The following is a 27,623-nucleotide window of genomic DNA, read 5'->3' as shown; positions in this document are numbered from 1 at the left end:
GGTGCCAATTATTGTGATTTGTCTGCTCGACGCGCAACGGGATAGGCTGCGACGACTGAGGCTGGCGATATTGGGCTGGCTGGTCAATGTCGACGCTGGGGCAGCTGTACAACATTCGCGAGGCATTCTTAATTGGGTTTGGACTCGAATTGAAGCTCAGTAGTACAGTTGGGACGCGCTTGGGAGACTACTTAATGAGGTCGTACACTAGTGTCGACGGTAGCCGATGCATCGTGCAGCCCATCAAGCAGTACGAACTTTGAAACGAGACCTGTAAAGCCAGGTCCGCCTATCTGGGAAACCTGGGACGGTGAAGACATATGATCATCAGAGCTGGAAGGATAGCCTGGATCAAGGTGGCTACGCACTGGAGCGACAAACGACATCGGGCTGGAAATCGCAGAATTTCTGATGATTACTCTGAAGTCGCCAACTCGAGTTCCGTTCACAAAGATAGTAGTCGAGTCTTCCGTTCCTCGAACGACGAGATCGGTCGAAGGGTTTCCAGAAGGAAGGGCATATCCGGATAGGGAGTATGTGATGTTACTGGATACGAACGCGAACGTAGTCGACCCATTCGCTGCGCGAGACAATATGAGCGAATTATCTGGACCAGAAAGCAAGGTGGCGGAAGGGGTGGAGGCCAAGATAGGTATTGTTGTGGAATAGGTTAGCAACAAGGTATAGTTGGCTCCCTGTCGCCAGTGGTCAGCCAATCTCACTAATAATAAACTGAAACGGGTACCTTTGACCCGAGTGGCGTAGATATATGACCGCCATTTTCCAGCAAGAGCCCTCCTTTAGATTTCGACACTCTTCCCTCAAGTACAGCATTGTAACCATTCCCACTTGTATCCTTCACCGTTCTCGGCGTGCTACCAGTTTCACTGGAAAAATCATACACAACCACCTCAATGCCCTTAGACTTGATCCGCCTGTCCAGATTCTGGCCAGGAACGGAGGCTTCCAACACGTCGAAGACGCTATCAAACTGCTCTCGTGTCAAAGCGGTAGATCGAGTGGCCGCGTGCCAAGCATTAGCCACTACAACAGGCAGGCCCATCTTGAAAGAATAGAAGGCTTCGAGCGGAGTGGTTGCCGTTGGGCCCTGGTCAGACCATGCGGCCATGATCCCACCTAGAAGGGTAGGAGAGTCTAAGCTAGGATTTCCTGTTGGAGCTGTCGAAGGGGATATGAATGAAAATACAGCGTGAAATAAATAAGGGACACGTGCAAGTGTGGTCAACTGTGAATCGAGAGGTATCTTATTGTCAGAGTACGTACGATAGAGAAACAGCGCGACGTACACTGAGTTGGATCCCAAGGCCCCCCAAGGGCATTTCCGCGCCACAAGCGGGTTTGATTCAGCCGCTGGGGGAATGAACCCGATTCTTTCAACACGATGTAGAGAAAGAAATCGTCACTATTGATAACTTGGTAGCCCTGCTGTAGGAGCTGAAAGGCGTTATCCTAGGGGATACTTTGAATACTCGCTCCACCATCAGCTGCTGCGCGACTTACTTCTGACCCTTCCTGCAGCAGAAATTCATCAGCTAAACACTACAGGAGTATTGCGTCGAAACGAACCCAATGCTGCACAGTTGTATTCTTCGTCAAGGCCAAGTTACGACTCGGTTCATTGGTACCCCACGATCGTATGGTCTTGCCAGAGACTTGCTGAATAAATTGGCTCATATTCCCCACAAACCTGAGATAATCGTCGGCCAGGGCGCTGGAGTATTCATCGGCACCGATTGAAACTTGCTTAGAGTGAATCCAAGGTAGAAACTCCGCCCAAACATCTTTCATTGTCTGTGTAGATTCTGGGAGGCTTAAACTAAATCGGGAAGGAAGAGTTAAACTCTTCAGTCTATTGATGAAAGTATAGGCCTGCTCACTTCAATAGAGTAGGGTCTGTACTCAAAGCAAGTTGCGGCTTCCATTGGGAAATGACCAAAGCGTGTCCGGGTGCCTCGATTTCGGGTACAACTGTAAATCGCAAGAGCTTACTCAGCCTAGTCCGCAGAGGCAAGTTGAAAGTGATAAGGAACGTACTGGTAACGCCGCGTGAAGCGCAAGAGCGTTGAAGATCATCAAACTCCTCACGAGAATAGGTTTCGTTCACGTGAGGGGAAAGACCTGCGAACTCCAGTTTATCGCTGTGTAATCGAAATCGGGCATACGTCGAATTCAGAGGCCCTAGGACCCTTCCTGGCTTCAATACGTATACTGAGAAACGGAGGGAGAAAATATACTGCGGTCATTCACATACCAGATTATCAGAAAGATGTAAATGGAATTCGGATGCCTGGTTGAAGCTCAACAGTCGGCAACCAGGACAACGAGGGAAGACTGATGGAATGCGATACCTTAAAATATGACAGGTACGCGCACATCTCTTTCAGATAATTGGCTGGGTACCACTGGCGGCCGCAATCCAACATAATGCCCCTTGTGGCCCAGTCTGGTTGATCGACGATCGTGCCAGTAGGAAACGTCCCATTCCCTTGCACCAGGCCTTGTAGGAGTGTGGTGACACCGCGCCATACACCCAATGGACTGGATCCGCGAACTTCTATCCCTTGGTGGGATACGTCTAGTATGTAGCCCTCCGATGACGACCTGCCATTCGCGAGTAAATAATCGGCATCTTGATCAATTGTCAGGAAGATGGCTCCTTTCGAGGGTTTCTCTGCCGATGTAAGTTGGGGTGAGAGACTCGGGAATGACTCCTTCAAGTCTGATGTGAAAGTGGTTGCGAACTCGTGCAAAGTCGGAGGGATCAACGTTAACCCGTTCTCGTCTCTCAGGCCTTGGAACCTTGAGTCGACAAGGATGGACAAATGAATAGGAAGTGTGAATAGCTCGCCGTCCACCGTCCAGGACCTCACCGCAGGAACTGTGATGGGCGTCGCTGAGTACAACGAAGCAACCAACATAAGTCAGTTTACCCCCCTCAGAGATACATCTCTCTTACCGAACGTAACGAAGCAATAAAGGCTCGAAAGGGTAAGGAGCAGTAAGGTATTCTGCATAACTGTTATCATCATGCGTAGGTGAAGAACTGGCGATAGACTCCACCTCCTCCAATTGTCCATATGCACTCTGGTTCAGCGCGGTCCGTCGGCTGCAGTAGAAGCCCAGAGAAGGCTTCTACAGGGCGTAAATATAGTACAGCACTGCATGCGTACTCCCATATGAGGTGCCTGTCGGCAAACGACGTGCTCAAATGACTCCAAGCTACCACTGAGCCGACATGGTGCCCACAGACCTCACTACAATGACTATAGGATAACATAGCGTTCAAATTAGGAAGAAAATAAACCATGACAGAAGATCAAAACTAACCTCGTCGTATCACCACATTGGTTGTAAACTCGTGTATTCTGATTCTGATCCGAATTTGTGTGGGAATAGAGGTTACCGCGAACTGATCAATTAGCGCCCATGTACGTGATCGTGACTTTCCGACTCTCACCAGGACCCTGGAAAATGGTAGAAAAGGATTGAGGCCGGCGGGGGGCGAGTCTGTCTGGTTGGATTTTCGAAAATTTGTCCGATTTTGAACAACCCTAGCTCACCTGGGGGAGAAATGTCTGATTTTCGGGAGGAGGCCCTTCGGGCCTCCCTAGTTGTCTGAAGTTGGGATTAGGGCTTTCTGGATCACGAATTTGTCCGAAATCGGCCTTAGGCCTCAGAAAAGTGCTATTTCGAGTCCTGGAGGCTCCCTAGAAGCTCTATAAGCATGTATAAGTAGTAATATAACTTGGTGTAGGCTGCATTCAATAAGTAGAAGCTCTATTTGTCCCCTACAAGTTCTTTACTACCTCGTTTCCGCGACAGTACCATGACTTTGACAAGGATCTTCAATGTGTCCTTCTCTGTTAGTAGCTTAAAAGTGTAAAGTCCTAATCTGACAATTCAGATTTACGCAGGGTTTGTTGCGCTGGCACCGGGCGTACTACCAGGCATTCAAGACCATGGCAGGGCTGTTCTCTACTGAACTACGCGTCAGATTTGACCAGGTTGGAGAAGCTGCATTGTTCCGGAAGCACCATGTTGATGAAATCACGTATGGAAAGGTGCAACGGCGGCAACAGCTGCTGCTTCAATGATGGTGGAATCATGAGGACTGTTTCTCGTGCCCATTGTAGTTCGACCGGGGTTATACTCAGGTAAGGAGGCTTGTTCCCCGCGCGCCATTCTTCTCGGGTACTGTTGATAGTTGGGGTGTTTGTAAGGTCAATGAGGACGGACATTGGGTTTAGAGAGTAGAGACCAGTGAAGGAAATAGCATCATAAATTTCCAAAAAAAAACTGCCACTAATTGGTGGGTCCTAAAACGTGGCCAGACGACACCCCACAACATTACAAATGACCGAAGACGAAGGTACGGAAAGTACGGGATGGAGACGTTCAAACATGGGACCCAAGGACCTCAGGCCTCCAGCGTGACCTTGGTGTCTGATTTTTCTCTCAGGCCTTGACTGGAGTCCCATAAATTGTCCGGGATATGCCTCCAGCTGACACTCATTTTACCCTCAAATCTGTCTGAAACGGCTCAAGCCGGGCGGCCTTCGGCCGCCATTTTTGTCTGAAATGGGATCAATCCTCTACTACCATTTTCCAGGGTCCTCTCTCACCATGCGTTCACCGCCACCATGGCTTTGTCTCTAACTTGGAAATCAACTTGAGACCATCTCGGGGTAAATTTCCCGACGTCTGCCACGATGCCCTCTATGTTGCCGCTCCAAAATCTTGGGCAAATATTCAAGGACTTGAGCACCGATGATCACGTATGAATTGCTCGTGTCTCCAAGTTCTGATGCGACGTCGCTGTCGGCCTTATCTGGAAACGGATACGGGAGATGGAAGTGCTCTTGCGACTGCCGGCTCCTCTAATTGTCAAGGATAGCAAAGTGGTACGCGAGCTGGTGTTCAATGTAAACAGAGATAGTAACTCATATTCTAATAAATAACAGGCTTTCACCCAGCCGTTGACAACCCAATACTGGGCTAGGTTCGACTATTACGCGCGCAGAGTATGCGAGCTTGCCCTGAGGAATTTCTCCAATTCACCCCTAGCCTTACACCCATCTCTAATGTTAGAGAAGGAGATATCGACCACGCGTGCTTCTACCAAACCTACAATGTTTACAACTCTACACATCTACTCTCGACCCCCCCCCCGGTGGTCTTCTCCATTCCACGGTCACGTCGTTTCATATTGCATGGCTCTGGGGCGACTCTGATCTCGTTGGCCATTACTTTTTGCGTTGCCCACCGAATCTCCGGGGGCTTAAGAAGTCGACGAACTCGACTCGAACGCCGCCAATGGCGCGCCCTCTAGATGCTAACTTTGAAAGGACTGTAGCTGCGACACTGCAGAAGTTGCCGTCGTTGAACCTGCTGGATCTGCTATTTGGGCTCGGCTAAATGAATTATGCGTACAGCGGGTACACCCCAACTCAGGTGAAGTCGATGTCTACAATTTCGAGCGCCTCTTCTCTACGTCTCTGCCCCCGGGTGGTTCCCTTCACTTTCTATCTTCAATGCTCCCATCCCATCCTCGCAAGCTATGGACGTCATCTCACAGCAAGGCTGGTTCAATATGCTCTCCCGCTTGTCTATTGAATCCCCCACGGGAATACGGGGCGTTGTTAGAAACGTTGTCTAATTGCTGCCCAAATCTGGAAGTCCTTAACCTCAATTTCGGTCGACTACCACGACAAATAACTGGCAGAGTAACTTTCAACGAATTGTCACCTATAATGAGACTGGAGAGCCTTGAATTTATCTCCAACATACGATGCCATTTCAGCTCGTCGCAGAAGCAGGCGTCACGATACTCCGAGCGTTGCCTAAGCTCACGTATATAACATTAAACTCACGTCCCGAATTCGATTCAGAAACGACACTTAATATCTCCGTCCTCTCCCCTCTTTATAAATTGCGCCCAACCTCAATATGCTGAGACTATACTTGGATGCCTCCCCTGGTGAACGATGATGAATACGAGCCAACGACATTACGTTTGGTGGGACCACGAAGTTCGGTGGAACTCGATCTCTCGGCATCACACGTTACGTCGCCGATACCCCTTGCGATTTATTTGAGATTTGAGTAGAGTCCTTCCCCTCTCTTGGTACCTCGAAATTCCACCAAGGCGGGATGATGAGGCTGCCTGTGTTCGTCTCGGCGACGCCATGATGTACCCATACACTTGATTGAGGTCGCGGGAGTTTATCGCAACTGAGATATGCCCTGGGCTGGCCGTTTATTTCATCAATGATTATATTCACGCTCTCTTCAATCTTGTGCGTATGTATGTATTCGTATTCGTATACAAATACTCTACGATTTTAGTTGAGATCCACGATAAAGACCCAGTGCTGATGTCCTGGCACCTCCAGCATACGACGAAGATACTTAAGTGTTTGGACCGAGTGGAAACGATATTGCACCGAATCGAGACTTCCATACGCTGTTTCAATAGTAACACGTGATCAACACTTACTTCCAGAATCGGGTCCTACGAGACAACGTAGCGACGACGCCGTTTTGTTGACCATCCGCACCACGGCGGTACACAGGACGCTACAGCTTAGGTACTTTGATGAGCTTATTCTTTGTGCTGCAATTATAAATGTTTCACACGGATGTAGGATAATGGGGAGTCCACTCGCATATACCTAGTCGCCCTTCTACAAGGACTTTCCACTTGCGAACATATATTTAGCTTGGCTCTGATCTGTATTGAAGGAGGCTACTCTTTTCCGGGGCCTGTTAAAGCTGGTGATATGATGGAGCATAGCTCCTTCGAGGCAGGGGTGAAAGTGGTGTGACCAGAACTGAACTCGTAGGAGGTAGACTGCGACATACAATATATCAAAATACAGAGAATTGGCACGAACTCTTCAGCCTGAAAGTAAGCGCTCTTCAGTGCACCCATCGTCGGCCAGGCCCCTGGGAGCCCCTATGACACTGAATCGGAACAGGGACCACATTGAAATCGACCTAGTGAGACCGTCCAGTGATGCTTCTGGGAGTAAAATTTCTTGACCTCCTCGAAAACTGCGATGCCCCATTTACCTGCCGCCCATATATTATTGATCCACGACGTCCTCAAACTTTTTCCCTGCCCGCTAAAACACGAAGCCTCGAAAAACTTTCATTGTAGGTTGATGGGTTCTTCTCTCCATGCACTAATGCTGAGCCGTATCCCCTAGATCCTGATGTAGAAGGAACTTTAACTGAGGAGCTGCGGGGGCCGCCATCATCGACTGTCACTGGATCTGCTAACTTGGTGGCCTACCTCTGCCATTTTCCCCATCGCTGCTGGCCCAAAACAAAGTGGTTTACGCCCAAAGCATCTGCCATACTCTGATTCAACCTCCACCGACATCGAAGTCCCTCATTTTGAGCACTTCTTCTCCCGGCGCCTTTACCCTCTGGCAGTAGCCTCGAGATTTGCATCCCATTCTTTCGTGCTACAAGCGTATTCCCACAACAAGATTATCTCAGCGTACTCTCCCGCTTGGATATTATGTCCCCACGTATTGAAACGCCCCAGGAATACGGAGCCTGACGTCGTTGCCTAACTGCTGGCCAAATCTAGAAGACCTTTCTCTTCATACCATTCGATCAACCATTGGAGAACATGCCAGTGTAGGCTTTACCGAACTGTCTTCTATAGTCTGATTAACGGCCCTTGCCGCTCTTGATCTTCATCATTCTATGCCGTTCTAACTTGCTACGGAGGTCGTCGCGATTCCCTAGCGTTGCCTAATCTCACGTCTCTGAGAACAAACCCAAACCCCGACTTTGAAGGAGCCACAATACTGAACGTTTCCGTCCTTTGGGCTCTTCGTGACCTGTGTCCCGACCTCGATGCCTTGGGGTTATATCTCGATACCTCCGAAGACTGGCATATCCTCTCTTCTCCGCCAAGTGATGATGTCTACGAGCAAGGGACTTCAGGCTCGACAGGATTCGCAAGTCTAATAGACCTTGATGTCTTGACGTTACCCTTTCGTCGCCAATTCCGCTTGCAATTTATTTGAGCAGTCCTTCCGTCCTCTTGCTCCCTAGAGCTCACGGTAAGGGTAGATAATGACGGAAGTGTTTCTTTCGGGGCTGAGAGAAAGTCAAGCAGCTTATTCCTGCCTTCAGGTAAGTGCGAGAGGAAAGGATAGCAGTGGGACGTGCGTCTCGGTGACGACCACGGCGCATTCTACTTGATGATCGGGGTCGCTAGTGTTTCGTCGCGCTCGAGACCCGTCCGAACCTATGTTTGGGGTAGGTTTGGGTCCGCAGTCGTACACACGTCGCAGGAAGCAATCTTGGACTTGGGGCTAATACTGGAAAGCTTCCCCTGGCCTTGAGGCTGCTGGCCATCCGATGTAAACGCGATGATCACGGGTGAGAGCTGAGATATGGGACCTCAAGTATATGGAGAAATCGAGAATCATTCTCCAAGACCTTCTGACGAACAGAGTAGGAACAATTCCTTTTCAATTCCAACACGTGATAATCGGCCAGTTACTTCCAAAATCGTCGCCAACCAACCGCCTTAACGAAGCACGATATATGCCACCGTTGAATAGTATGATCATATTGTAGTATGTAGTCTTTATCCATATACTGCAGTAATAAACGATGTACATGAAGGTCTGTAATGTGGTTTGTAATGAAACATGTATGAATGGATATATATATATACACTTAAACAATATATACCATAAAACTAGCATCGAAAGCATGGGAAAACATAGCAATAGCGATCAGATAGCGAAGCAGGGGGAGAGCGGGACGATACTGATAAGGACCAATGATAGATACAAAGAAGAGCAACGTGAGACTGCTGTCAGACCGACCGTTGGGAACGGACAAGGTGATGCCAAATCGTTATTCCTGGTTGTGAGGGATGCGCCGGAATACGGCGTCGAAGCGACCATCAACTCGGAACGAAGGTCATAATGACGAACGGGATGTCGCCGAAGAGGGTCGCTTCTATGGAGAAGCGCTAAGGAATTGAGTGTGAGGATACAATGGCGGCATGGGAGTTCCGCGCCTCAAATGGTCGGAGGAAGGTGCCAGCGCGCCGGCCATGCATATACATATAACACAGACTTCGCGATGCCGATCCTGGAATTCTGGATTGAATGCGAAGACGGGAAACAATACCGGACTACTCTGTTTCGATGGGAACTGCGTCACTTGGACTGGAGTGAGTGCCAGGGTGCTTCTGTTGCGAAACGTCTGGTTCGGAAGGTCGGTGGGAAATGCCAACAAGAATTGGTTTCTGATCAACAGGGGCGGGAGCTTCCGGTACGGATGGGACAGGGTTGCTTTTCGAGTCGGGAACTGCCTCTTTCGGCGTTTCTGTCGCAACGGGTGCTTTCTTCTTCCTCATACCACGGCGGCTTTCCAATGGGTATTCGCATTTCAGCGAGCGACGTTGACACTGACTACGATTGGGGTTCAAAATGTTAGCCTTTACTCCATCAAGGGTGATTGAGAAGCATGGAAAACAAAGATGATCAAGATAATGAAATAACATATCACATCAAAGATAAAATGAAAGCAGAAACCCCGACAAGCCCTTGCCCTTGTCAGGACTATGTCTGACACGCTAAGGCCGCGTGATGCCCACCTTATGCCCCTCGCAATGTGGATGCAAGAAATAAGCTGTCATCCAGAAGGCGGGAGGGCGGACACATCCATGCGGTCTCCCGTGGTAGAAGAGAAGCAGATGAGAAAATAACAAAGAAATGAGACGTAAGGGGATAGGAAGGTTATAGCTTGTTGGGGTGCGAAAGGCCCACAGCGCTATCTGTCTGCAAGGCCAACCGATCGGAGAATGGAAACCTCCAGGCGATGCAAGTCACCGGGGTAAGACAAGAATAAAGCATCCGAGAATACCGATGGGGCAGTGAATTAAAACGATGTACTCACTTGCACGTGCGATCCTTGCTCCCGGGCAAAGGCGGCCCACAGGCGATCTTTCTACCTCGGCAGAAGAGGCAGGCCAACGGGGGTTTCTTCTCAAGTGGCTTCTCGTCTGACAGCGGGCTTAAGGGAGCTGGGGACATCTCAGGCTCGAGGGAACACGAAGAAGCGGGGTATGTCTCGAGTCGTGGGGATGGCGATCTCCGAGAGCGACTGGGACTACCTAGTAGACGATGGTGGGACTGCCTATGACGATTGTGATGGGGATGGTAGGGACGACTAGTCGCTTGGCGGGAATAGGCGGAAGAAGACCGTACTGGGGAGCGGTGACAGAATGTGCTAGTGGTAGGCGATGCCGGTGAATCGAATGGAGGCGAAGTGGGGTCTAGACTGGCCAGCGTAGCAGAGCCGTGTTCATATTGCGACCACTCGGGGTGCGCTTCTCCATGGTCCGATGGGGTACTCGAGTCTATGCAAGTCTCGTACCGGTGATATTTCCAATGGCCGTCAGAGACTGTCATAGCTATCCCTTGCTCAGTATATACAGGCGTCATTGGCGTATCGGGAGAGTTTGGAGAGATGATTTCTGGCATCTGCGACAGGAGGGAGTGGCTCGCATAGGACGGCTCGGCCTTGACTACGGGCTGCGGATAAGGGTTATGCATGTTCGCCCCATGGCCCCACTGCTGTTGGCGTTTGATCTCGGAACTGAAGTCGACCGTCGGTTGCTGCGATGGAACGACCAGGTGAGGTGGAACTGCCGCCACCGCGGGAGAGGCGCAAATGGACTCATGGACTGGAGCGCTTTTCTATAATTAAGTGAGTATATAGACCAATTGAGTCGTTACATAAAGAAACGTACGTTGGGCTGGGTGTCGTAAGAATACGTCGCCTTCATCAGGCTGCTATCATTAGAGGGAGTGGCTACGTGATGACTATGCTGCAGTCCTGAGGTCGGTGTGGCACAGTTACTGTGAGGTCTACATGCAGGGATGGATTCCCGGTACTCGTACTCCTGCTTTGCACGCTGAGCGAGGGGAACGACGGGATTGGAGTCATCCTCTGAGAAGCATGGGGGGTAGTCGCTATCCTTGATTACCACTGCGACTTGCGAGCAGTGCAAATACTGGCCAGTCGTACGGTCGTAAACCCACTCGCCTGACGGTGGCACAATCGGGGGTAACATGGCAGCGGGGAATGTGCGATAGAATTCTTCGTCAATCTCACGAACTGTCTCTGCGAATCCGCCAGTGGATTCAGTATCATCCTCGAGCATCTGTCAAGGACGTCACGTCAGTCGTGCCGACACAGTGTAGCGTACCGAGGATACAACACACCATATTCTGCCCACCGCGAACAAACATAGGGAACGCTTCTGAAGGGCTTTGCGTAGCCAGGGCTCGAGGTACCTGCTGGGCGCCATGCGAGAGGTAATCGTAATTAAGGCCACCATGCATAATCGTAAGTCGTGATACTGCGAGAAGCGGGGAAATTTTGGAGAAGAAGGGGGAGTGAGTAAACCAGTAAACCTATAGTAATATAATGATCATAGATCCGAAAGGATTGTTTACGAGTCGACACAGTGAAAGACGCTAACCTTGACAGGTTGGCGAACCCACGCTTCTCGTCATCTGACCCTTTCTGATTACGAGTCTTGCCGTAAGAAACCACTTAAATCGGTTATCTGACATATACCTTTTGCCCCTGATGCGTGAACCTTAAAAGATATTCTAGATGGTCACCAATAATCAGATTTCACGACTGGATCAGTTCAAATCGCCTCACCTTGATGATGAGCTTCGATATTTCAAGCGTGTCCGGGAGAACCAAACAGGCATTTGGACCCACAACAAGCGAACTCGCCATCTGTCGCGATCATCCCAATCGGTTAGGTTCGTCGCCTCGAAATATAAAAAATCCATGTTCGGTTCAAAAATCTAACAAATCTGTCACATTTACTGCCGCGGAGTTTGAATGATGTTATCCATTTAAGGGGGCCCCCTTTTGCTTCCGGCTCGGAAGCATTTTTGCTTACCTCTTCGTGTTGTTGCAGTGGCTAAGACGTTATAATGGCTGTCAGTCAGTAATATAATCAGTAAGAGAGTATTGAATTGACTGAATTGCGGGAAGTATACAAGCTTCAAGAACGAATCTTGAGCATAACAGAGCCAACCTCAAATCTCCAGGTGACCAGGTCGGCACTTGGACCATACAGGGTGTAGGGCGTAGGGCGGACGCTCTAGACCTTCACTGCCTCTCAGCCTACTTACATCCACAATGCCAAATATCAGGATTACTGCCTTATCGGACATCCGGCAGAGGGTTTAACTTTCAGCCCCCGGCTGCCCAGTAGATTAGTAGACGGCTGTCGTAGACAATATTAATGATAATGAACAACGATGATAGAGAGAGAGATCAGTAACAAGGTTCCCATGGCATAAGACTACCATTCTCACCGCCAGTACGCCTCACGATTTAAGGTTTCTCCGTGTGAAGAGGCCAATCAGGAGCCAGTAGTCGGAGCAATGGCAACTGACCTGAACTAGCCTGAAGCATCGTACGCGTGAGGCCCTTGAGGCCCCCGCTTATCTTGCTATGCACGATCGATGTTGGTGCTTTACAAGAATTTGCAACGTGAGGCGGGACCGGCGCGCCGTGGCGTAGCGCGTGTGGTAGCGCGTGTACATTGACATCTGGTACCTTCTTGTACAAACAGTATGGGAATGCGACCTCAATGAATTTGGTCTCGCCTCAGAGCCAGAAGGCATTGCGCCCGGCATGGAGGACCCAGGTCGGCTCCAGGGACTGACTTCGCCTGAGAAGTGCTGGGAAGCCACTGGGAAGGTTGAGGAAAATAAAAGAAATCCCAGAAAAAGAGGGTTCAGCGCCCCTTGACATCGATCGATTCAAATGCACCAGACTAAACTCACGGAAGAATAGCGGAGTTATGAATCAGCGTTTCACCCGAATTGACTGCATTTGGCGAGAAGTTCGATTGGTCAATGGTGGGGTTGAGCGCGCAACCAAGTTTGTCCCATTCTCTCGGGGAAGCGATCGTATGGCAGGGACGCTCGCTACGAGTGAACTGCGATTTGAATATTTGAATGCGATGGTCAACCGTTCACATTTGTAATTCGCTGTACATACGATGAAACAGTTCGCGTCGCGATAATAGTGCTGACAGCCAAGCCAGCTACAGCTCTCCTAATTTAGGAAAAACTACTGCCTCCGAGGTTCGTGCAACCTCGCCATATGTCAGAACGCCTACATAAGGCATGATGTTGTACTTGAGTGCGTATTGCGCGTGTGGAACACCCCTAATAGGCTTAGTTTTGCGGAAGTATAAGGAACGAGGTACATACCTGAAGGTCCTGGAGACGTCGCGGAGGTGGTACTTATCTTTTGCAACAACGTTGATGGACGCGTCTTCTTTTCTGCGTACAATACGGTCCCAAATAACTACATCGTTCTGGACCTATTCATAGTGAACAATTAGTTAGATACCGGGAGACATTTCCAAACTGAAAGGCAGGCGACAACGAATGAAAAGATGGCATTCTGGAACGACTTAGGGCGCCACTAGAATGATGACGCCTGTATGGCCTCAATGAGGCGTGCGTAGATTGGAAATACATTGCAGCCGGATGCTTGTTCACTCCAATGTATTGGAGAAGCGATAACGGCTATAATTTTAGTCTAGCCAAGAAGAACTCACTCCTTCGGTAGTGTTATACTCTGCCTGCAGGTATAAGAAGATTTGCTTCGTATTCCAATGAAATAGTGGCGTGAGATCTGCAGTATTGCACCGACGCGAGGGTTTCGTGGAGACGATGAAACGACGAGGCAGTAGTGGTAGGATCAACAAATGCGTGAAGCCCATAGGATTAAAGACGGTCCCTCCGTATCAGATGAGGGCGTACCAGCAGTGACATTGAATCGCACTACCCCGACTTCTTGCTTTTGATTGTATCGTCGAGGATTCCGTCCCTCAAGGCTAGAAAGACCAAAATAGCTTCAGCGAGGTTAAGCCACCTTCAGCGAACACGTACACTCGTATTGACCCGATAGTCAAGTTTCCCTGGGGCTCCGCCGTGAAGACGAAAGTGGAGAGTGTTACGGCCAGCAAAAGGCCCATCAAGCATGATGAGAGCAGCGAAGAGCCATTGTTCAGTCTCGAGAAGATACTATGCATGTCGCCAAATCAATTTTGAGGATCTTCACGAGCGGACGATGAGGAGAGCGCCAGCAAATGTTTCGATTCGTTCGCTGCGCCGCTGCCAGTGACACGAATGCAGGCAAAGTCACGTGTCCATAGCGCGAATACGAATAGGGGGCGACTGTCGGAGACAGAACTTGGTTCAAGTTCAAGTTCAACGCTGCTCGACGCTGGTGTCACTTCCAGGTTGGGACAGTCCCAAAACAAAAACTAGGTCGAAACCAATTACGCCAAGATTAGAAGAATAGCCATGTAATTTCGTGGTGTTTGCCAGATGGAGATTCAGATGGAGAGCTATGCTAAATTTTTTGCTCGTGGAACCTCCCGATGCCTTGGTTGACATGTTCACACAGGTGAAAGCTCTATTTCCTCAAGGGACGTGGAACTGGTGCGGCTCTTCTTCTGTGGGAGGAGAATGGCTGTACCCCTCTTTGAGTCTACCTCGTTGCGAAGTGTCTAGCACCGCGCCGAACACCCTGCTATCGAGACTGTCCCCGGAGTCCAGAAATTATGCTTGCTGGACACGCGGGAACCTGCGGGTTCCTACAGTGCTCGATTGACTCCCACACATCCAGCCACCGATCCTCTGAGGTACGCGTTCATTATGTATGTCTTCGTTCTGAGTGACAGCCCACAGAGGCTGACCCTATCTCCCCTACCAATACACTCGCACTATACTCGCATCTCGACTTTCTCCGGCGGTACATATTGACCTCCATTTGCTTTTAAAATTTGAGCTCTCGCGTTTGGCCGCAATCGCGCCGGCGGTGAGAATGGCATCGCTGGGATTCCTAACCTCGTTATCCCAGCGAATAGTAACGCCGCTCGGAGAAACATGCCTAGGGCCATGGTACTTCGTCTTTGGTTCTGGTCGCCCTAGGCCCGCGCAGATAAAGTTACCATCTCGATCACTATGGGTCCTTCCGGGACCTCTCGTTCAAGCTTGAACGTGGCTCACGCTAGAATGATGTCTTTATTGCCTCGGAGGTTTCAATCATCATCGATATTGGTCAAAAACTCTTGCGTCAGCGACTACTAGACAAGCTCGAACGCGTCGTCAAGCTTCAAGGCCGATGTTCGCCAATTACATTGCCTCACCGGTTCCTCCGATCCCCAAACATTCCCTTTCACTGTTGTGAACTCCTTCGGATCACCTTGGCCGGACTGCATTCCTGGGCCAGTCAGCAGGCATCATGATCCTTCCCTCATAACGTCTGACGTAGCCCAACTTGTCTATCAATCAACAGCTTCGACCTCTTGAGAAGAATTTGTCTTTTTTATCTTGCATATGACCGTTTAGAGGCTATTTCCATTGCGGCATCATTGAATGGTGAGTATCGTGTCAGCTGCTTCCTGTTGATATGTTCATCCGCCAGTCCACCACCCTATTAATACGGCCCCCCCACCAGGGCTACACATGCACCTTGCGATATGTCTTGTTCTAAAGAACATAACCCTGCCTAAATTGAGAATCGAATTCACCGGTCCAACTGGCACACGCTGTCATCTATATCACATCGAGGAGTAAAATCTTCCTCCGGTCTTATAGGTGCTTTCGAATTGCAAGAACGTGCAATCAGACCAATCTCTAATGAAAGATTGATACCCGTATGTCTTGCCGCGACTTGCCATCGACTTTTCTGAAATACCCACCAGTCCTCAAAATAAATCTTTTCGACTTTCCTGTTGGGTGTTAGAACGGTAACTGTGATATATATACCGCCGTATAACTGGTCGTTGCCTTCTACATCTGTCAACCAATGATGGCACCAAGACAGCACTATCAAGCGCTGTAAATAAGCTGATTATCACCAATGACAATAGATGGAAGGGCGCTGGAAGGGGAGCCTAACGATAGATTAAGCACCCCAATGCGACGCTATCGGGGACACGCGGCAAAATCGAAGCATCCATTCTCCACCACGCGTCTTAATATTCGGGCGTGGAGGACACGGACGTCGAACACGCTGATCGCGGGGATGTGCATTATGCAGGGAAGCGTATGCACATCGTCAGTGTGTACTCTGGGGCTGTGATGAGGCTGCTCGGTTAATTCGCCTACCAACGTACGTGGACATCAATGAGATCTACATTCCCCCTTGGGTAATATACCCCCTGGCCATGTTGTACGCTTCACTCCGAAGTGATACGCGAGCCCAATCGATTATCGTTGATATTCCAGCAGTTTCCTTAACAATTCTGCAGCGGGCCTGTTGCATCTGATGAGGCTGTAGTTGCTTCCTACGTTCATCGCGTCGATGGCAAAAAGTGGTTCAACCCAGGATCGAACTGGGAACCTTCTGTGTACATTACAATGTGAGACAGAAATCATAACCATTAGACCATTGAACCGACATTAGTTGTTTCCCAACGAACTGTCCAGTCTCGTAAAACAAAAGGCATAATCAGAAACAACATCCGTACGTATAATACTCGAATATGTCAAGAGTACCTAGATAGAAGTAACATATCGTAAAGCAAATCATGAACTGGAGGGTACCCAAGTCGCCTGATCTTTCTCCTTCTCGGAGTCCTCTCCTTCGCCCTCGCTACTCAGTGCTGCCCAATCAGCGTCTCCACGATAACTCAATGACGGGACCTTTGCGCTCCGCTTCGTCAGGAAGGAGATAACTTCCGACGCTCTCCTCCAGCCAACCGGTTCAGACGCGGGTGTTACGCCATCCGATGTGACGTCCAAACTGCCTGCCCGTTCCTCCACCGTTCCACCGTACAGTTTGGCCAGATGAACGCTCGCTAATACACGTTGGTTATTCTTCTCCAGCTGATCAAAGAAGATCGCGAGCGCTTTCACGGCTTCTACTCTGGCACGTAATACGTGCCGCATGATCCTGCGGGAAGGTGGGCGCCGTCTCGGGGCACTAGACACGGGCGGCTCGGGTGGTTCTAAACCGGACGCTAGCGAGGAAGGAAGCGGGGCGGCGACGTTACGTGCGGGCGATGAGGTCGACGATTTGGGTTTGTCTATCCAGGGATTTTCCTTGGGGACAATGGGGGTAGTGTACTGCGATAAGACAGCAGTAGAGAATTCCCATCGCCTTGGGGCCCATACGCCAACAAGTACACGCCAAGCTGCGATCACTCGTTTGGCACTACAATTCGACGAATCAGAAATATTTCAACGGTGGAAAATAATAACGTACTTTTCGTAATAATCTAGAGATGATGAAATATTACTCACGGCATGCGCGGTGAAAATGGAGCGGGGCTTACCATTGATCATCTTGTTATGGTACACCGCTAGGTAATAAACCGTGCCGAAGGCAAGTATTGCGCCGATCGGGGTGTACATGAACAGGGCCCACAAGAAAAAGAACGAGGCAGGATACATGAGTAACGTGAAAAGTAACCCGAACAGCACCTTGTTCTGGGCCTAGAGTAATGTTCGGGATTAGATATCAATCTAAGACATCGAAAATGCTTACCTGAGTCTCTTCCTCATCTTCAACCAACCTAGCACCGAGTCTTCCCATGATATACACGGGCGAATGAACAATCAAGGGAAACACGAAGAATGGTAAACTAAGCAATGACCATAGCGTATCTCGGAATAAAACCGCGAGTGTGTAAAAGCGGCTTGGTAAGGTCGCGGGATGCCTTGGATCCAATGTTCGCGGCAACGGAAGCGAGGATAGAACCGAGTTCGTCAAGTGGGTAGACTGGAGAAGCGAGTAATATTCAAGCAACGTGCGCTTCATGGATGCCATCTTAGGAGTAGCATTTGGTGTAGAAAAGAGATCCACAAGCCTGGAAGAAGTGAATACGCAGTCGAATGTCTAGGGAACCGCTTACGTTTGAGATACGGCGACGAAGTCATTCAAGTCGATGGACTTGTCCCCTTCCCACATAATATCGCGCGCCATTCTTGCCGCATAAAGAGTATCCCTAGGTTGAGAGCATAAGCCCGCGAATGACGGTTTTGGACAGATACGAACCAATCGGGGGCGTTGATTGTTGCTTCTATAAGCTCGCGTTCAATGGTTCGCGTCAGCCGCTTTGCAGCAGCCCTGGGGGCGCCATCTTCGCTAGAGAAGAACTGTTGCCTGTATTCATCCATCGTTATAGGCTGTCCGAATCTGTTATCATCGTGAATGAGTGTATGCACTATGTCCGAAGGAGAGAACCCATACTCTAAGATAACCTGGAAATGTTTAGGAATCTGTGAGAAAGTGCGGAGCACTATGACCACTCACTTTACTCCTATATTTAGATTTATTCGTATAGACGATTGCTGCGGGGATGATAGTAACACTACCCTCCGTGGATTTGCCTGGGTTCTCTCCAACCCACTTCTCATATTCCAGCGCGGCCCAAGCAGCGCCGTCCTTGACTTGCATTATCCGAGGTTCCGTGTAGCTTGTTCCCTCGGGAAACAACGCGACGGCCCATCCGCGAGAAAGTGCATCGAACGTGCCCTTGAAGAGTATCTGACGGTCTTTGCTCTTTCTGTCAACAGGAATGTTGCCGGAACTTGATAGTATGTAGGCAAGCATGGGATTTCCAAACAGACTGGCTGAAGGGGAACCTTAAGTCAGACACTTGTGTAAATTGAACAAGAGACTCACCTTTGCTCCAGTAGTTCAGTATTCTGGCATAGGGGAATGCAACAGCTATATATTTCGGGTCAAATTACGAATTTTCAGCATAGCTCGGTGCGACGTACACAATATGGCAGGATCAAGCATCATATTGTGATGTGTCGCGGCACTACAAGGATACGGGACGCGTTCATGAGCAATTCGCATAGGTCTAGGAATACTGACACTATTATTGGGCCATGCTTGGGCACATTCTCTCCACCAATAACGTGAACCTCGGTGAAAAACGACCATACAGCCCAGCTAGCAAGACGCCGAATGACACGGTGGAGAACCTTCGGAGGGTCGGACATCGACTCTCACGTACCAGACACGCTGGGATCGAAACTGGCGAAATGGGAGATGGGGGATGGAGGACAAGGTCGAGTCGGGGTCGGGGACTTGGAGGAGCGAGAGGCTTGGCCTCAAATGCGTCTGCGACGGCTTACATAATGCAGCAACTGGAGAGCTGCCCAACAGCAGCAACTTGCGGGGAGCCGCTCAAGGTCGCATCAGGACATATTTGCATTTCGGTGCAAAGCAGCCAAAGAGCAATTGCAGAGAAATGAGAGGGTGAGGAGCTTGGTCAAACGAACTAATCTTATCTCCCAATGTCATTAATCTCCATTGTTCTTGAAGATTCTCTTAAAAAAAGTGACTAATGCGAGCAGCTGAACGGCGCCTTCTGTCATTGATTAAGAAGCAGAGTTTAGGAACTTGCAGTACAGGTTCCTAGGATGAATATTTGCGGCCAGTTCAGAGTAGGCTCCAAATAGAGAAACAGTCTCCAAGTCGGCGATCTCTGAGCGCCCTTTGGGCCGATGGAGGGGCCAGCGTCGTCTTCACTAATTTGTAGAAAAGTGATTCGTGGGATCTCCATAATAATACATGAAATACAATTGCCTAAACCCGTAAAACTAGAAACACAGTAATGGGTTAATAGCCATCACTGTGGGCAAGAATTAGGCGCCACAACATCTCCACAAGTGGCAAAGAGCTCACCTTGGCCGAACTGGAAGGCGTGTGGTGGGTTTATCCCGGTTGAGACTGATGTGTATGTTACTATTAAGAAACACGCTCTGCCGGAGAAATACTTACTTATAGAATTGCTGCAGGAAGTGTCCTCGCCGCCGTTGCACTTGCGAACATTCTCAGGTTTGGCTGTTGAAGATCTCAGCCAAAGAGAAGAAACTACGGAGTCGAGTACGACAAACATGGATCTTTATGTTGCCAGTACTCGGTGCCACTTTACAGTTGTTAGCCTTAATCAAGGTGGGGAAGTAAACTGCAGCGTACTAATGTCGGTAACCGAGCCATCTGCCCAGAAGAGTCGGCACGCCGTCTATAATTTCAAGTAAACCGTCAGCAAACTAGCTTGCTTGAACCGGCTGGTGTCGTACCCCAGGTATGAACGCCTGTGTTCAGTTAGTAACTGTGTCTTTGTACTAGGGGAACACTTACCTCGATAGATATTGTTGATCCCCAAACGGCTCTCAACCAGCGAAGCGAACGCAGCATCGCCAACCCGAGGGGCGCCTAGGTCGATAAACATTGTCAGCCATCAAGAGTATCAACAAATCAATTAGCTAGTCACTTACCGTATGTGAACAATCGAAGAGATTTGCTGGGGTACTTCGACTTGAGGGCAAGGGCTGCGAAAGTGGCAACAGCTCCGCCTAGTGAGTGGCCTATGGGGTCCGTCAGGTCCTGATATTCCTACCGAGAACTAAATTCTCGTACCAGTAACGACAAGCTTGTAAGAAGGGTACGCGTCGATCTGTGACTTCATCAAACTTTGAACCTCATCGGTCACAAAGTTGTACGCCTTCTGGAAGCCGGTGTGAACGCGTGCGCTGCCAACGTTGGATACACCAGGCGTCGACAATGGAGTGAGGATGATTTGAATATCTACGCAGTGGCCATGTTTAGAGATGTTAGTAGGATCAACAAATCCGAACGTACCGATCAAGATATCAACTATCTCAAATGAGCCCCGGAAGGCTACGATGATTTCCTTCCTGGCATCGTCACGCGCGACAAATCCTTGTGTCCCCTTGGTGTCGAACTAACGAACGTTAAGCACATCCAATCGCGGAAACGATCTCTCGAAACTTACAGCTTTGATCATCCAGCTACCCAGGGGGCGAGGGCAGAATGGCTGATAGACGGCAGACGAGTACTTGGCATAAACGACGAGGTCATCGTACACGGCTTGAGAGACACCGCTGTCCCGAACCTCCAATGGTAGCGCGGGCGCCGCTTGCGTGGACCCAAGGAAAGTGAGGAGGAGAGTCACGACAAACACCAACGCGTACATCCTGGGGCTCGGGAGGTCCTGTAGAACTTGGAGTATCTCTCTGCATTATGTCCGCTTTTATGCATAAATGCGAATGTGTACGAAGGTCGCTTTCTGGCCAACACCGCGATGCCCATGCGCCCTCGGGGTAGACCCTACATAGTTCGGTCATCATCTGACTGTCTGGGGTTTATGGCTCATTAGCCCACCGATCCGAATGCTGACAGAAATCGCTCAGAAATCTGACTGTGACGGAGCTGTGGGGGTGTAAGGAAACTGAAGAACATGTGGAGGAATGGTGTTGTACCTTACTGCTGCTCAAGTGGTTTCAAAAATTGCTTGTGAGCCGCATGGTCGTCATCAGCTGTCACCAGCTAGGTAGATCACAGCCAGTACAGACAACGATTCCAAGCGCCGCGGTTCAGGTATGGTGCGATCACAGATCTTTGCGGGGTAGACAAGGGTAGACGTGTGTGAGAGACGCTTGCGCTGTGTGGGGAAAGCTGGGGACATGCGGTACCTATCTGACGGCTTCCGGCGGACCAAGGAGGCAATCTGAGGCAACATGGGGGTCTTCCGGTGCCCCACGCGGGTCGGGGGCCTGAGGGCCCGAACGAGAAACCAGGATTGGTATCAATGTTCCGTGTTCGTTTTGTTTCTGGGTTGGATACCGGAGAATGCAGAGTCAGTCGTCTCCAAGGACCGCCACAACGTCAAAGAGAATGCAGAAGCTGGAACCAAAGGCTTCAGTACTAATGTTTAAGGTACTGCGAAGACTCGTTGCTGATGAACGATTTCGGAACTTAGGTTACTTTAGACCTCGATGCATATGGTCAACCCTGAAGAATTTTCCGATAATTAGTGGGCAGACTATGTACAGGCGAATCATATTCAACGCACCTGGGATTTCATTCGAACCAGCGTGTTCCTATGGAGCATCGCGACAGGATGAGATGATAATACAAGCGTTGGTCTGCGATACTTATCAGTCATCTGCACACATCGTTGATGATAAAGGATCTGTAAGAAAGTCAACTTCACGAGACACGATCAACTAGAGGGATGTCATGGTTTATCATAAAGCCTAGCCTATGCAATCGGGAGATAATGTGGCAAGTAGCATGGAATATGAAACGTAAAGGGGAGAAGCACAATAGAGGGTAGCATTTGATGATTTAGACACGACAACCGCTCCATCTTGAAGCCGCCACTACAAGTATTTAATCCCAGCCAGAACCGGTGGCGGTTGCCTCCCAGGCGCCAGCAGCAGCAGGTTCAGCAGACCAATCAGTGGGTGCACCAGGAGCAGGCTCTGCTGACCAGTCAAGAGCGGCTAAGAATATACATAGTTGAGTAAGCGCTGAAATCGACGCCCGAGCAAAATTAACGCACCACCATCCTGAGCAACCAAAGCGGGGTTGATGGAAGTGCCTGGTGCTGCCGAGGTGACATCCCAGCTATCCAAAGGTGCGGCCTCTGCGTCGCCGGCCTGGGCGGCGATTTTGGCAGCAGCCTCTTCCTGTTGCTGTCTCTCTACTTCCTCGGGGTCTCTGTAGAAGAACATATCTACCATGACATTCCAGCCGTCGGCTGTTCGGGGGATGGTTCCACGGAGTCGGAGGACTTCACGGGCAAGGAGCCACCATACGAGACCGATCGAGTGCTTGGTCTTGTTGTTCGTGGGGATAGCAACATCGACGAATTTAGTAGGGGCGTCGGTGTCGCAGAAAGCAATAACGGGGATGTTAACGTAAGATGCTTCACGGATAGCCTGGTGGTCCACGCGGGGGTCGGTGACGATGATCAAACGAGGCTCCTTGAACGAACGGGTGATGTAGTTGGTGAATGAGCCAGGGGTGAAACGTCCGGCGATAGCTTGAGCACCAGTGTTGGCTGCATATTTCAGGACGGCGCGGTGGCCATATGGGCGAGCAGAGATGACACAAACGTCATTTGGGTTCTCGACGGTAGCAATAATACGGGCGGCGAAAACGAGCTTCTCCCAGGTCTTGCCAATGTTGAGGATATGGATACCTTTCCAACAGTTTAGGCCTGAAGCACCAGAATATTTACGATATCTATTCACCGTCAGATCTTCGCTTCCAGACGTAGCCTTCCATCTGCTTGTCACAGTTTTTCGTGCCGATATGGCATTGGGCAGCAAGGAGGAGCTGAATGTCCTCCTCGGTCGCGCTGAGTACGGATGGGAGTTTTGAAGACATATTGGACCTATCGTAGGCGTAGTCAGACCAGAAGCCCTATATCGGACCAGCCTCATCCCGAATCCAGGAATCCCATCCATCTCATCCAACCCCGTTTCCGATCCGTTCTTCCACGCAATCCACATACGAATGGCACAGAAACATACCGTCGAGGTTAGTTTTGAGCAGGACGCCGGGCGGGCGACGTCTCCTTGATTTCTTGCTGGAGCGGTGAATCGGTATCAACACAAACTTCGGGGTGCAGCCACACAAGGCCTTAGTGACCGTGAGAGTTGTTTAGTGACCGTGAGAACATCGCATGGTTGTGTTTGAAGTTCGAGCTTCATTCCGGTCCCAAACTTCCGACGAATTCCAAGTTACTGTGTATTCTATCGAGGTTGAAAGCCTAGGTCATATGCATGACTTTATGGCTGATCCTGCACAGCTAGCATGTCCATCACATAGGCGCTTCAATAGGCCTTTCTAGGTTTGGTCTTGACCCCTGAAGATAATCCGCTAGCCCAGAGTTCCGGCCTGTGGAAATTAGACCACCCGGGGCCCTAGAGAACCTGGTATACTCTCCGCCTTGTCTAATCGCCGCATCTAGGTATCATCTACGGCGAATATATATTCGCCTCACACGCCATTGGAAGTATTCACAGCTATGGCACACATCTCAGAACTATTCGACTCGCCAGTGGCCATCATGGATGGAGGCATGGTATGTTAACATTTCCCGCCATCGATCGCAAGACCAGGCTAATGTGTTGATCAGGGAACCACACTGGAAACATTCTACTCCAAATCCATTTCCAACACCCCCTTGTGGTCTGCCAACGTAATAATGGAAGATCCAGAGGCAGTGATCAATGCACATCTGGCCTTCCTGCGAGCGGGAGCAAAAGTGATCTTAACAGCAACGTAGGCCGAGAATATCATATCCAACCGCTTCGCGCGCTGATCGCATTTAGTTACCAATGTGCGTTCGAAACATTCGAGCGAGCTGGCTACTCGAAGGACGAGGCTAGCCGAGTCTGGAAAACAGGCGTGGCACTGGCGAACGAAGCCCGTTCGCGGTTCCTCAAAGAATACTCGAAGCGGGGACCTCAGCCAAAGATCCGCGTTGCACTGTCCATCGGTCCATTTGGTGCCACGCCCGTCCCAACGCAAGAGTTCGACGGGTTCTATCCTCCCCCTTATGGTCCGCAGGCGTTTCCTGGTGAGGGATTGGACGGCCGGAATTCGTTTCCACCCGAGGAACAGGCGAAAGAAGAAGAAGCAACACAGGCTCTTGCCGAATTTCACTTCCAGCGGCTCAAAGTCTATATTTCCGACCCAGAAACATGGGCGATGATTGACTGCTTGGCGTTCGAGACAGTCCCTGTGGTTCGTGAGGTCGCAGCAATACGCCGGGCGATTCGCGATCTTCAGGAAGAGTACGGTGAGAACGCGATGAAGCCGTGGTGGATATGCAATGTCTTCCCATTTGGGAAGCTCCCTGAACGCCCCTCAAGTCCGCGCGAGGTGATACGCGCCGCACTCAGTGGCACTAATCTACCCCGACCGTCGGCTGTAGGGATCAATTGTTGCGGTGTCGAGTTCATGGGCGACATATCTGCAGAAATGGCTGAGGAGATCGGCAGTATCGAGAGCACAGGAAAGGCGCCATGGTTGATCCTCTACCCCAATGGAGGTGATGTGTACGACACGATCTTGCGGCAGTGGAAAAAGGGGAGAGATAAGGCCCACTGGGCGGAGGAGTTGAATCAAGTCGTGCAAAGCGTCAGAGCCAACAAGGCTTGGGGCGGCGTTATCGTAGGTGGCTGCTGCAGGACAGGCCCCGAAGAGATCGAGCACTTGGTCGGCGCGATAGATTATTAAATTTAGAGAATGACACAAAAAGCCTCGAGTGAATGTATATAATGTGTATCAATTGATCGTATCAGTAATATTTACATCGCGAATCGTTACGCATGAACATGTGAGGAGTCGTAGAAGGGATTATAGCCCAAATCGTACAGACATTAATGAAAGAAAGGTCGGCTCGTTTAGTAATGAGTAGTAGGAATGTCGGCATGTTCATGAAGCGAACCGGAAGACTTTTCATCTTTCTCGGTACTTGGGCTAAGGTCGGCAACGGCGCCAGTGTGTAGGTGCTGGGCAGCATCTTCGCCATCGAAGAGGGCTGCAGTTTCTTCAAGTGTGCGGTTCTTCGTCTCGATAACGAAGAAGTAGAGGAATATGAGTTCAAAGAGAAGCCAACAACAGTACACAACCTGTATTCAAGGAGCTGTGAGTTAGCCCTAGGGGGAGGCTGGATACGGGACAACGTACGTAGTACTTCCATTTTATGGCCTCGAGCGCGACTGGGTTGACGTATTGATTGAAGATAAGCGACAGGGAGATGGCGAAATTGAAGACGGTAAATCCTTTGGCGCGGAGTGGGAAAGGCAGAATTTCGACGGTATACGAGACGATGAGAGGGGTAAAGGCGAGACTGTATCAGGGTTAGCATGGATGCCACAGCCAAACACTCGGAGAAAGTACGTACTCGTAGGAGGCGTAGAACAGGAATATGAACGCGATAACTGCATGCGCAGCGGCATGTGACTCGTGGATAGCGAACTCGGCGGAACACACGGTTTGCATGGTAAAGAAGATGAGCATGCCCACGCCTGAAGCCAGGAACAGAAGTCGTCGGCCCAGGCGGTCGCACAGAGCGGCTGCCAGGAGCGCCCAGCCCAAGTTCCATATTTGAAGAATTCCATTGATGAGGAGCTAGACGGCAGTTCAGATGATGGGAAGGCCGCGGTGAGATAGACAGATAAGAATACGAACCTGGGTTGTTGGATTAGTGATACCTATTGAGTTGAGTACTATGTTAAGATAGTACGATACGAGGCCGTTCCCAGACCATTGAGAGAAGAAGGCTAGAGCGACGATAATGCGCATGCGTCTCCTGTTACCTGGAGTCGCTACGAGAGCCTTCCACCCTACATTAGCGGCGACAGTACGATCGAAGTCAATAGCGTTCTTGATCTCATGGAATTCGTACTGAACAAGGGGGTCATCCCTACATCCACGAAGTCAGCTGGGAGTCGCCAGATGGATGATCACTCAATGGCGCACCTGTTCCCATCGGCGTGGTAGTAGGCCAGCGTATTCAATGCAAGTTCGTCTTTCCCCTTGCTAATCAACCAACGCGGCGATTCAGGGCCAAAGAGGACGAGGAATACCTGAAGTACGGCCGGGAGGGCCTGAAGGGCCGAGGGGATACGCCACGACCAGGTGTTCTTGATCTTGAATGTACCAAAGGTGCTCCACGCGGCACTACACCCACGTTACGTTAAAAGCCCGCCCATGGAGTAAGGCGGAATGGAACGCACACAATGGCTCCCGAATACCATAGGGAATTGTAAGTCGATGTCAGAGGACCACGATATGGAGGATAGGCAATTTCCGTGACCAGCATTGGCGCGGCGCCAGCTGTTGAGTTCCAATCAGTAAACTAGAAGCGGACAAAGGAGGCGAACATACCACCGAATGTAAGCCCGAAACCAATCAGGAATCGAGCACCGATGAACATTCCAACAGACTGGGCTGCTGTCTGGATCACAGTAGCGATGCACATGATCACGGCGCCGATGAAGACCGTCTTCTTACGGCCAAGACCATCGGCGAGATACGGTGAGAATGGATATGCAGCAAGTGAACCGATATTCTACGCGACAAACAAATCAGACGTGTGCTGCATGGTCGAGTCAAGATGCGAATATACCTGAATTGCATTCAAAAGGCCAAGCATGCTTCCGGACGGAGTATGGAAGTAGTCCCTCCACTGCGGAAGTGTTTGCAGACCGTTCATCATGCTTCCATCGTACCCATTATTGGACGAGGTGATGAGGCTAGAAACAGAGAAGTTAGCACGCGCCAGGCTCTCGACGCAAGTGAATACCTACAGAAGGACAATCCACGCATGGAGGGCGATGAGACTAATTGCACATTGAGAAAGCGCATGAGATAGAGACTCCAAGGACACCTACCGCCGATTGTTGTACCATTTCCGCCTTGGGTCGATGAGATGAACGTATCCAGCGTCGCCTGTGGCGTTGACTGCACCTCCGACGGCCATTGTAACTTGCTTCGACTAAAGCTCAGTGGGAGTAGTCTGCCTCAGCTATAAATCTCCCAGACTCCTGCTAAGTACCGTTTAAGGCCCAGCCGCCTGACCTTGCACCATCTGACAAGCTTCTCTTCCGGAGGTGGGTAGGCGGTATTTTTAGTCTAAATTCATCACGACTAGGAGACGGGGTACGGCAAGTTGATCGAGTTTCCCCGCTCCAAAACTATACATGCGGGACCTA

General features: G+C 50.1%; 9 protein-coding genes and 1 non-coding gene across 10 annotated transcripts; 1 reads left to right on the top strand and 9 right to left on the bottom strand.

Moving 5' to 3' along the window:
• Positions 1 to 191: 191 nt before the first annotated feature.
• On the bottom strand, positions 192 to 2,939 carry PC9H_007097 (uncharacterized protein; the record flags this gene model as incomplete). Its single annotated transcript, XM_036776632.1, has 8 exons — positions 192 to 695; positions 746 to 1,179; positions 1,296 to 1,470; positions 1,588 to 1,837; positions 1,899 to 1,989; positions 2,056 to 2,229; positions 2,269 to 2,308; positions 2,370 to 2,939. The coding sequence occupies 8 exons, from the start codon at positions 2,937 to 2,939 to the stop codon at positions 192 to 194; spliced, it is 2,238 nt and encodes a 745-aa protein (XP_036630252.1).
• A 1,065-nt stretch (positions 2,940 to 4,004) lies between these two features.
• Positions 4,005 to 4,259, bottom strand: PC9H_007096 (uncharacterized protein; the record flags this gene model as incomplete). The annotated part of the gene is made up of 1 exon (XM_036776631.1): positions 4,005 to 4,259. The coding sequence occupies one exon, from the start codon at positions 4,257 to 4,259 to the stop codon at positions 4,005 to 4,007; it is 255 nt and encodes an 84-aa protein (XP_036630251.1).
• A 4,931-nt stretch (positions 4,260 to 9,190) lies between these two features.
• PC9H_007095 (uncharacterized protein) lies at positions 9,191 to 11,408 on the bottom strand (the record flags this gene model as incomplete). The annotated part of the gene is made up of 6 exons (XM_036776630.1): positions 9,191 to 9,470; positions 9,958 to 10,174; positions 10,232 to 10,760; positions 10,814 to 10,891; positions 10,994 to 11,227; positions 11,289 to 11,408. The coding sequence occupies 6 exons, from the start codon at positions 11,406 to 11,408 to the stop codon at positions 9,191 to 9,193; spliced, it is 1,458 nt and encodes a 485-aa protein (XP_036630250.1).
• Positions 11,409 to 13,144: 1,736 nt separating this feature from the next.
• Positions 13,145 to 14,143, bottom strand: PC9H_007094 (uncharacterized protein; the record flags this gene model as incomplete). Its single annotated transcript, XM_036776629.1, has 5 exons — positions 13,145 to 13,268; positions 13,314 to 13,426; positions 13,667 to 13,743; positions 13,872 to 13,945; positions 14,001 to 14,143. 5 exons carry the CDS (start codon positions 14,141 to 14,143, stop codon positions 13,145 to 13,147), a joined length of 531 nt encoding a protein of 176 aa, XP_036630249.1.
• A 2,293-nt stretch (positions 14,144 to 16,436) lies between these two features.
• On the bottom strand, positions 16,437 to 16,519 carry PC9H_007093. The gene has a single exon. It is a non-coding gene; the product is annotated as a tRNA-Val (tRNA).
• Positions 16,520 to 16,649: 130 nt separating this feature from the next.
• On the bottom strand, positions 16,650 to 19,076 carry PC9H_007092 (uncharacterized protein; the record flags this gene model as incomplete). The annotated part of the gene is made up of 10 exons (XM_036776628.1): positions 16,650 to 17,277; positions 17,329 to 17,341; positions 17,399 to 17,558; positions 17,611 to 17,932; positions 17,978 to 18,070; positions 18,121 to 18,326; positions 18,379 to 18,698; positions 18,751 to 18,795; positions 18,849 to 18,892; positions 18,949 to 19,076. 10 exons carry the CDS (start codon positions 19,074 to 19,076, stop codon positions 16,650 to 16,652), a joined length of 1,959 nt encoding a protein of 652 aa, XP_036630248.1.
• A 603-nt stretch (positions 19,077 to 19,679) lies between these two features.
• Positions 19,680 to 21,079, bottom strand: PC9H_007091 (uncharacterized protein; the record flags this gene model as incomplete). The annotated part of the gene is made up of 10 exons (XM_036776627.1): positions 19,680 to 19,711; positions 19,765 to 19,809; positions 19,861 to 19,923; positions 19,977 to 20,008; positions 20,059 to 20,104; positions 20,209 to 20,298; positions 20,361 to 20,450; positions 20,503 to 20,670; positions 20,725 to 20,827; positions 20,879 to 21,079. The coding sequence occupies 10 exons, from the start codon at positions 21,077 to 21,079 to the stop codon at positions 19,680 to 19,682; spliced, it is 870 nt and encodes a 289-aa protein (XP_036630247.1).
• Positions 21,080 to 22,278: 1,199 nt separating this feature from the next.
• Positions 22,279 to 23,280, bottom strand: RPS0 (structural constituent of ribosome; the record flags this gene model as incomplete). Its single annotated transcript, XM_036776626.1, has 3 exons — positions 22,279 to 22,391; positions 22,454 to 23,092; positions 23,145 to 23,280. 3 exons carry the CDS (start codon positions 23,278 to 23,280, stop codon positions 22,279 to 22,281), a joined length of 888 nt encoding a protein of 295 aa, XP_036630246.1.
• A 643-nt stretch (positions 23,281 to 23,923) lies between these two features.
• Positions 23,924 to 25,140, top strand: SAM4 (AdoMet-homocysteine methyltransferase; the record flags this gene model as incomplete). The annotated part of the gene is made up of 3 exons (XM_036776625.1): positions 23,924 to 23,980; positions 24,035 to 24,180; positions 24,231 to 25,140. 3 exons carry the CDS (start codon positions 23,924 to 23,926, stop codon positions 25,138 to 25,140), a joined length of 1,113 nt encoding a protein of 370 aa, XP_036630245.1.
• Positions 25,141 to 25,307: 167 nt separating this feature from the next.
• PC9H_007088 (uncharacterized protein) lies at positions 25,308 to 27,391 on the bottom strand (the record flags this gene model as incomplete). The annotated part of the gene is made up of 10 exons (XM_036776624.1): positions 25,308 to 25,535; positions 25,594 to 25,756; positions 25,811 to 26,037; positions 26,098 to 26,332; positions 26,389 to 26,589; positions 26,646 to 26,745; positions 26,797 to 26,980; positions 27,038 to 27,164; positions 27,219 to 27,251; positions 27,303 to 27,391. 10 exons carry the CDS (start codon positions 27,389 to 27,391, stop codon positions 25,308 to 25,310), a joined length of 1,587 nt encoding a protein of 528 aa, XP_036630244.1.
• Positions 27,392 to 27,623: the final 232 nt, after the last annotated feature.

Source organism: Pleurotus ostreatus (assembly GCF_014466165.1).
Source record: "Pleurotus ostreatus strain PC9 chromosome Unknown scaffold_5, whole genome shotgun sequence".
NCBI classification, from domain to species: domain Eukaryota; kingdom Fungi; phylum Basidiomycota; class Agaricomycetes; order Agaricales; family Pleurotaceae; genus Pleurotus; species Pleurotus ostreatus.
The sequence above is the reverse complement of the archived record's forward strand: the minus strand, read 5'-3'. Positions and strand labels throughout refer to the sequence as shown.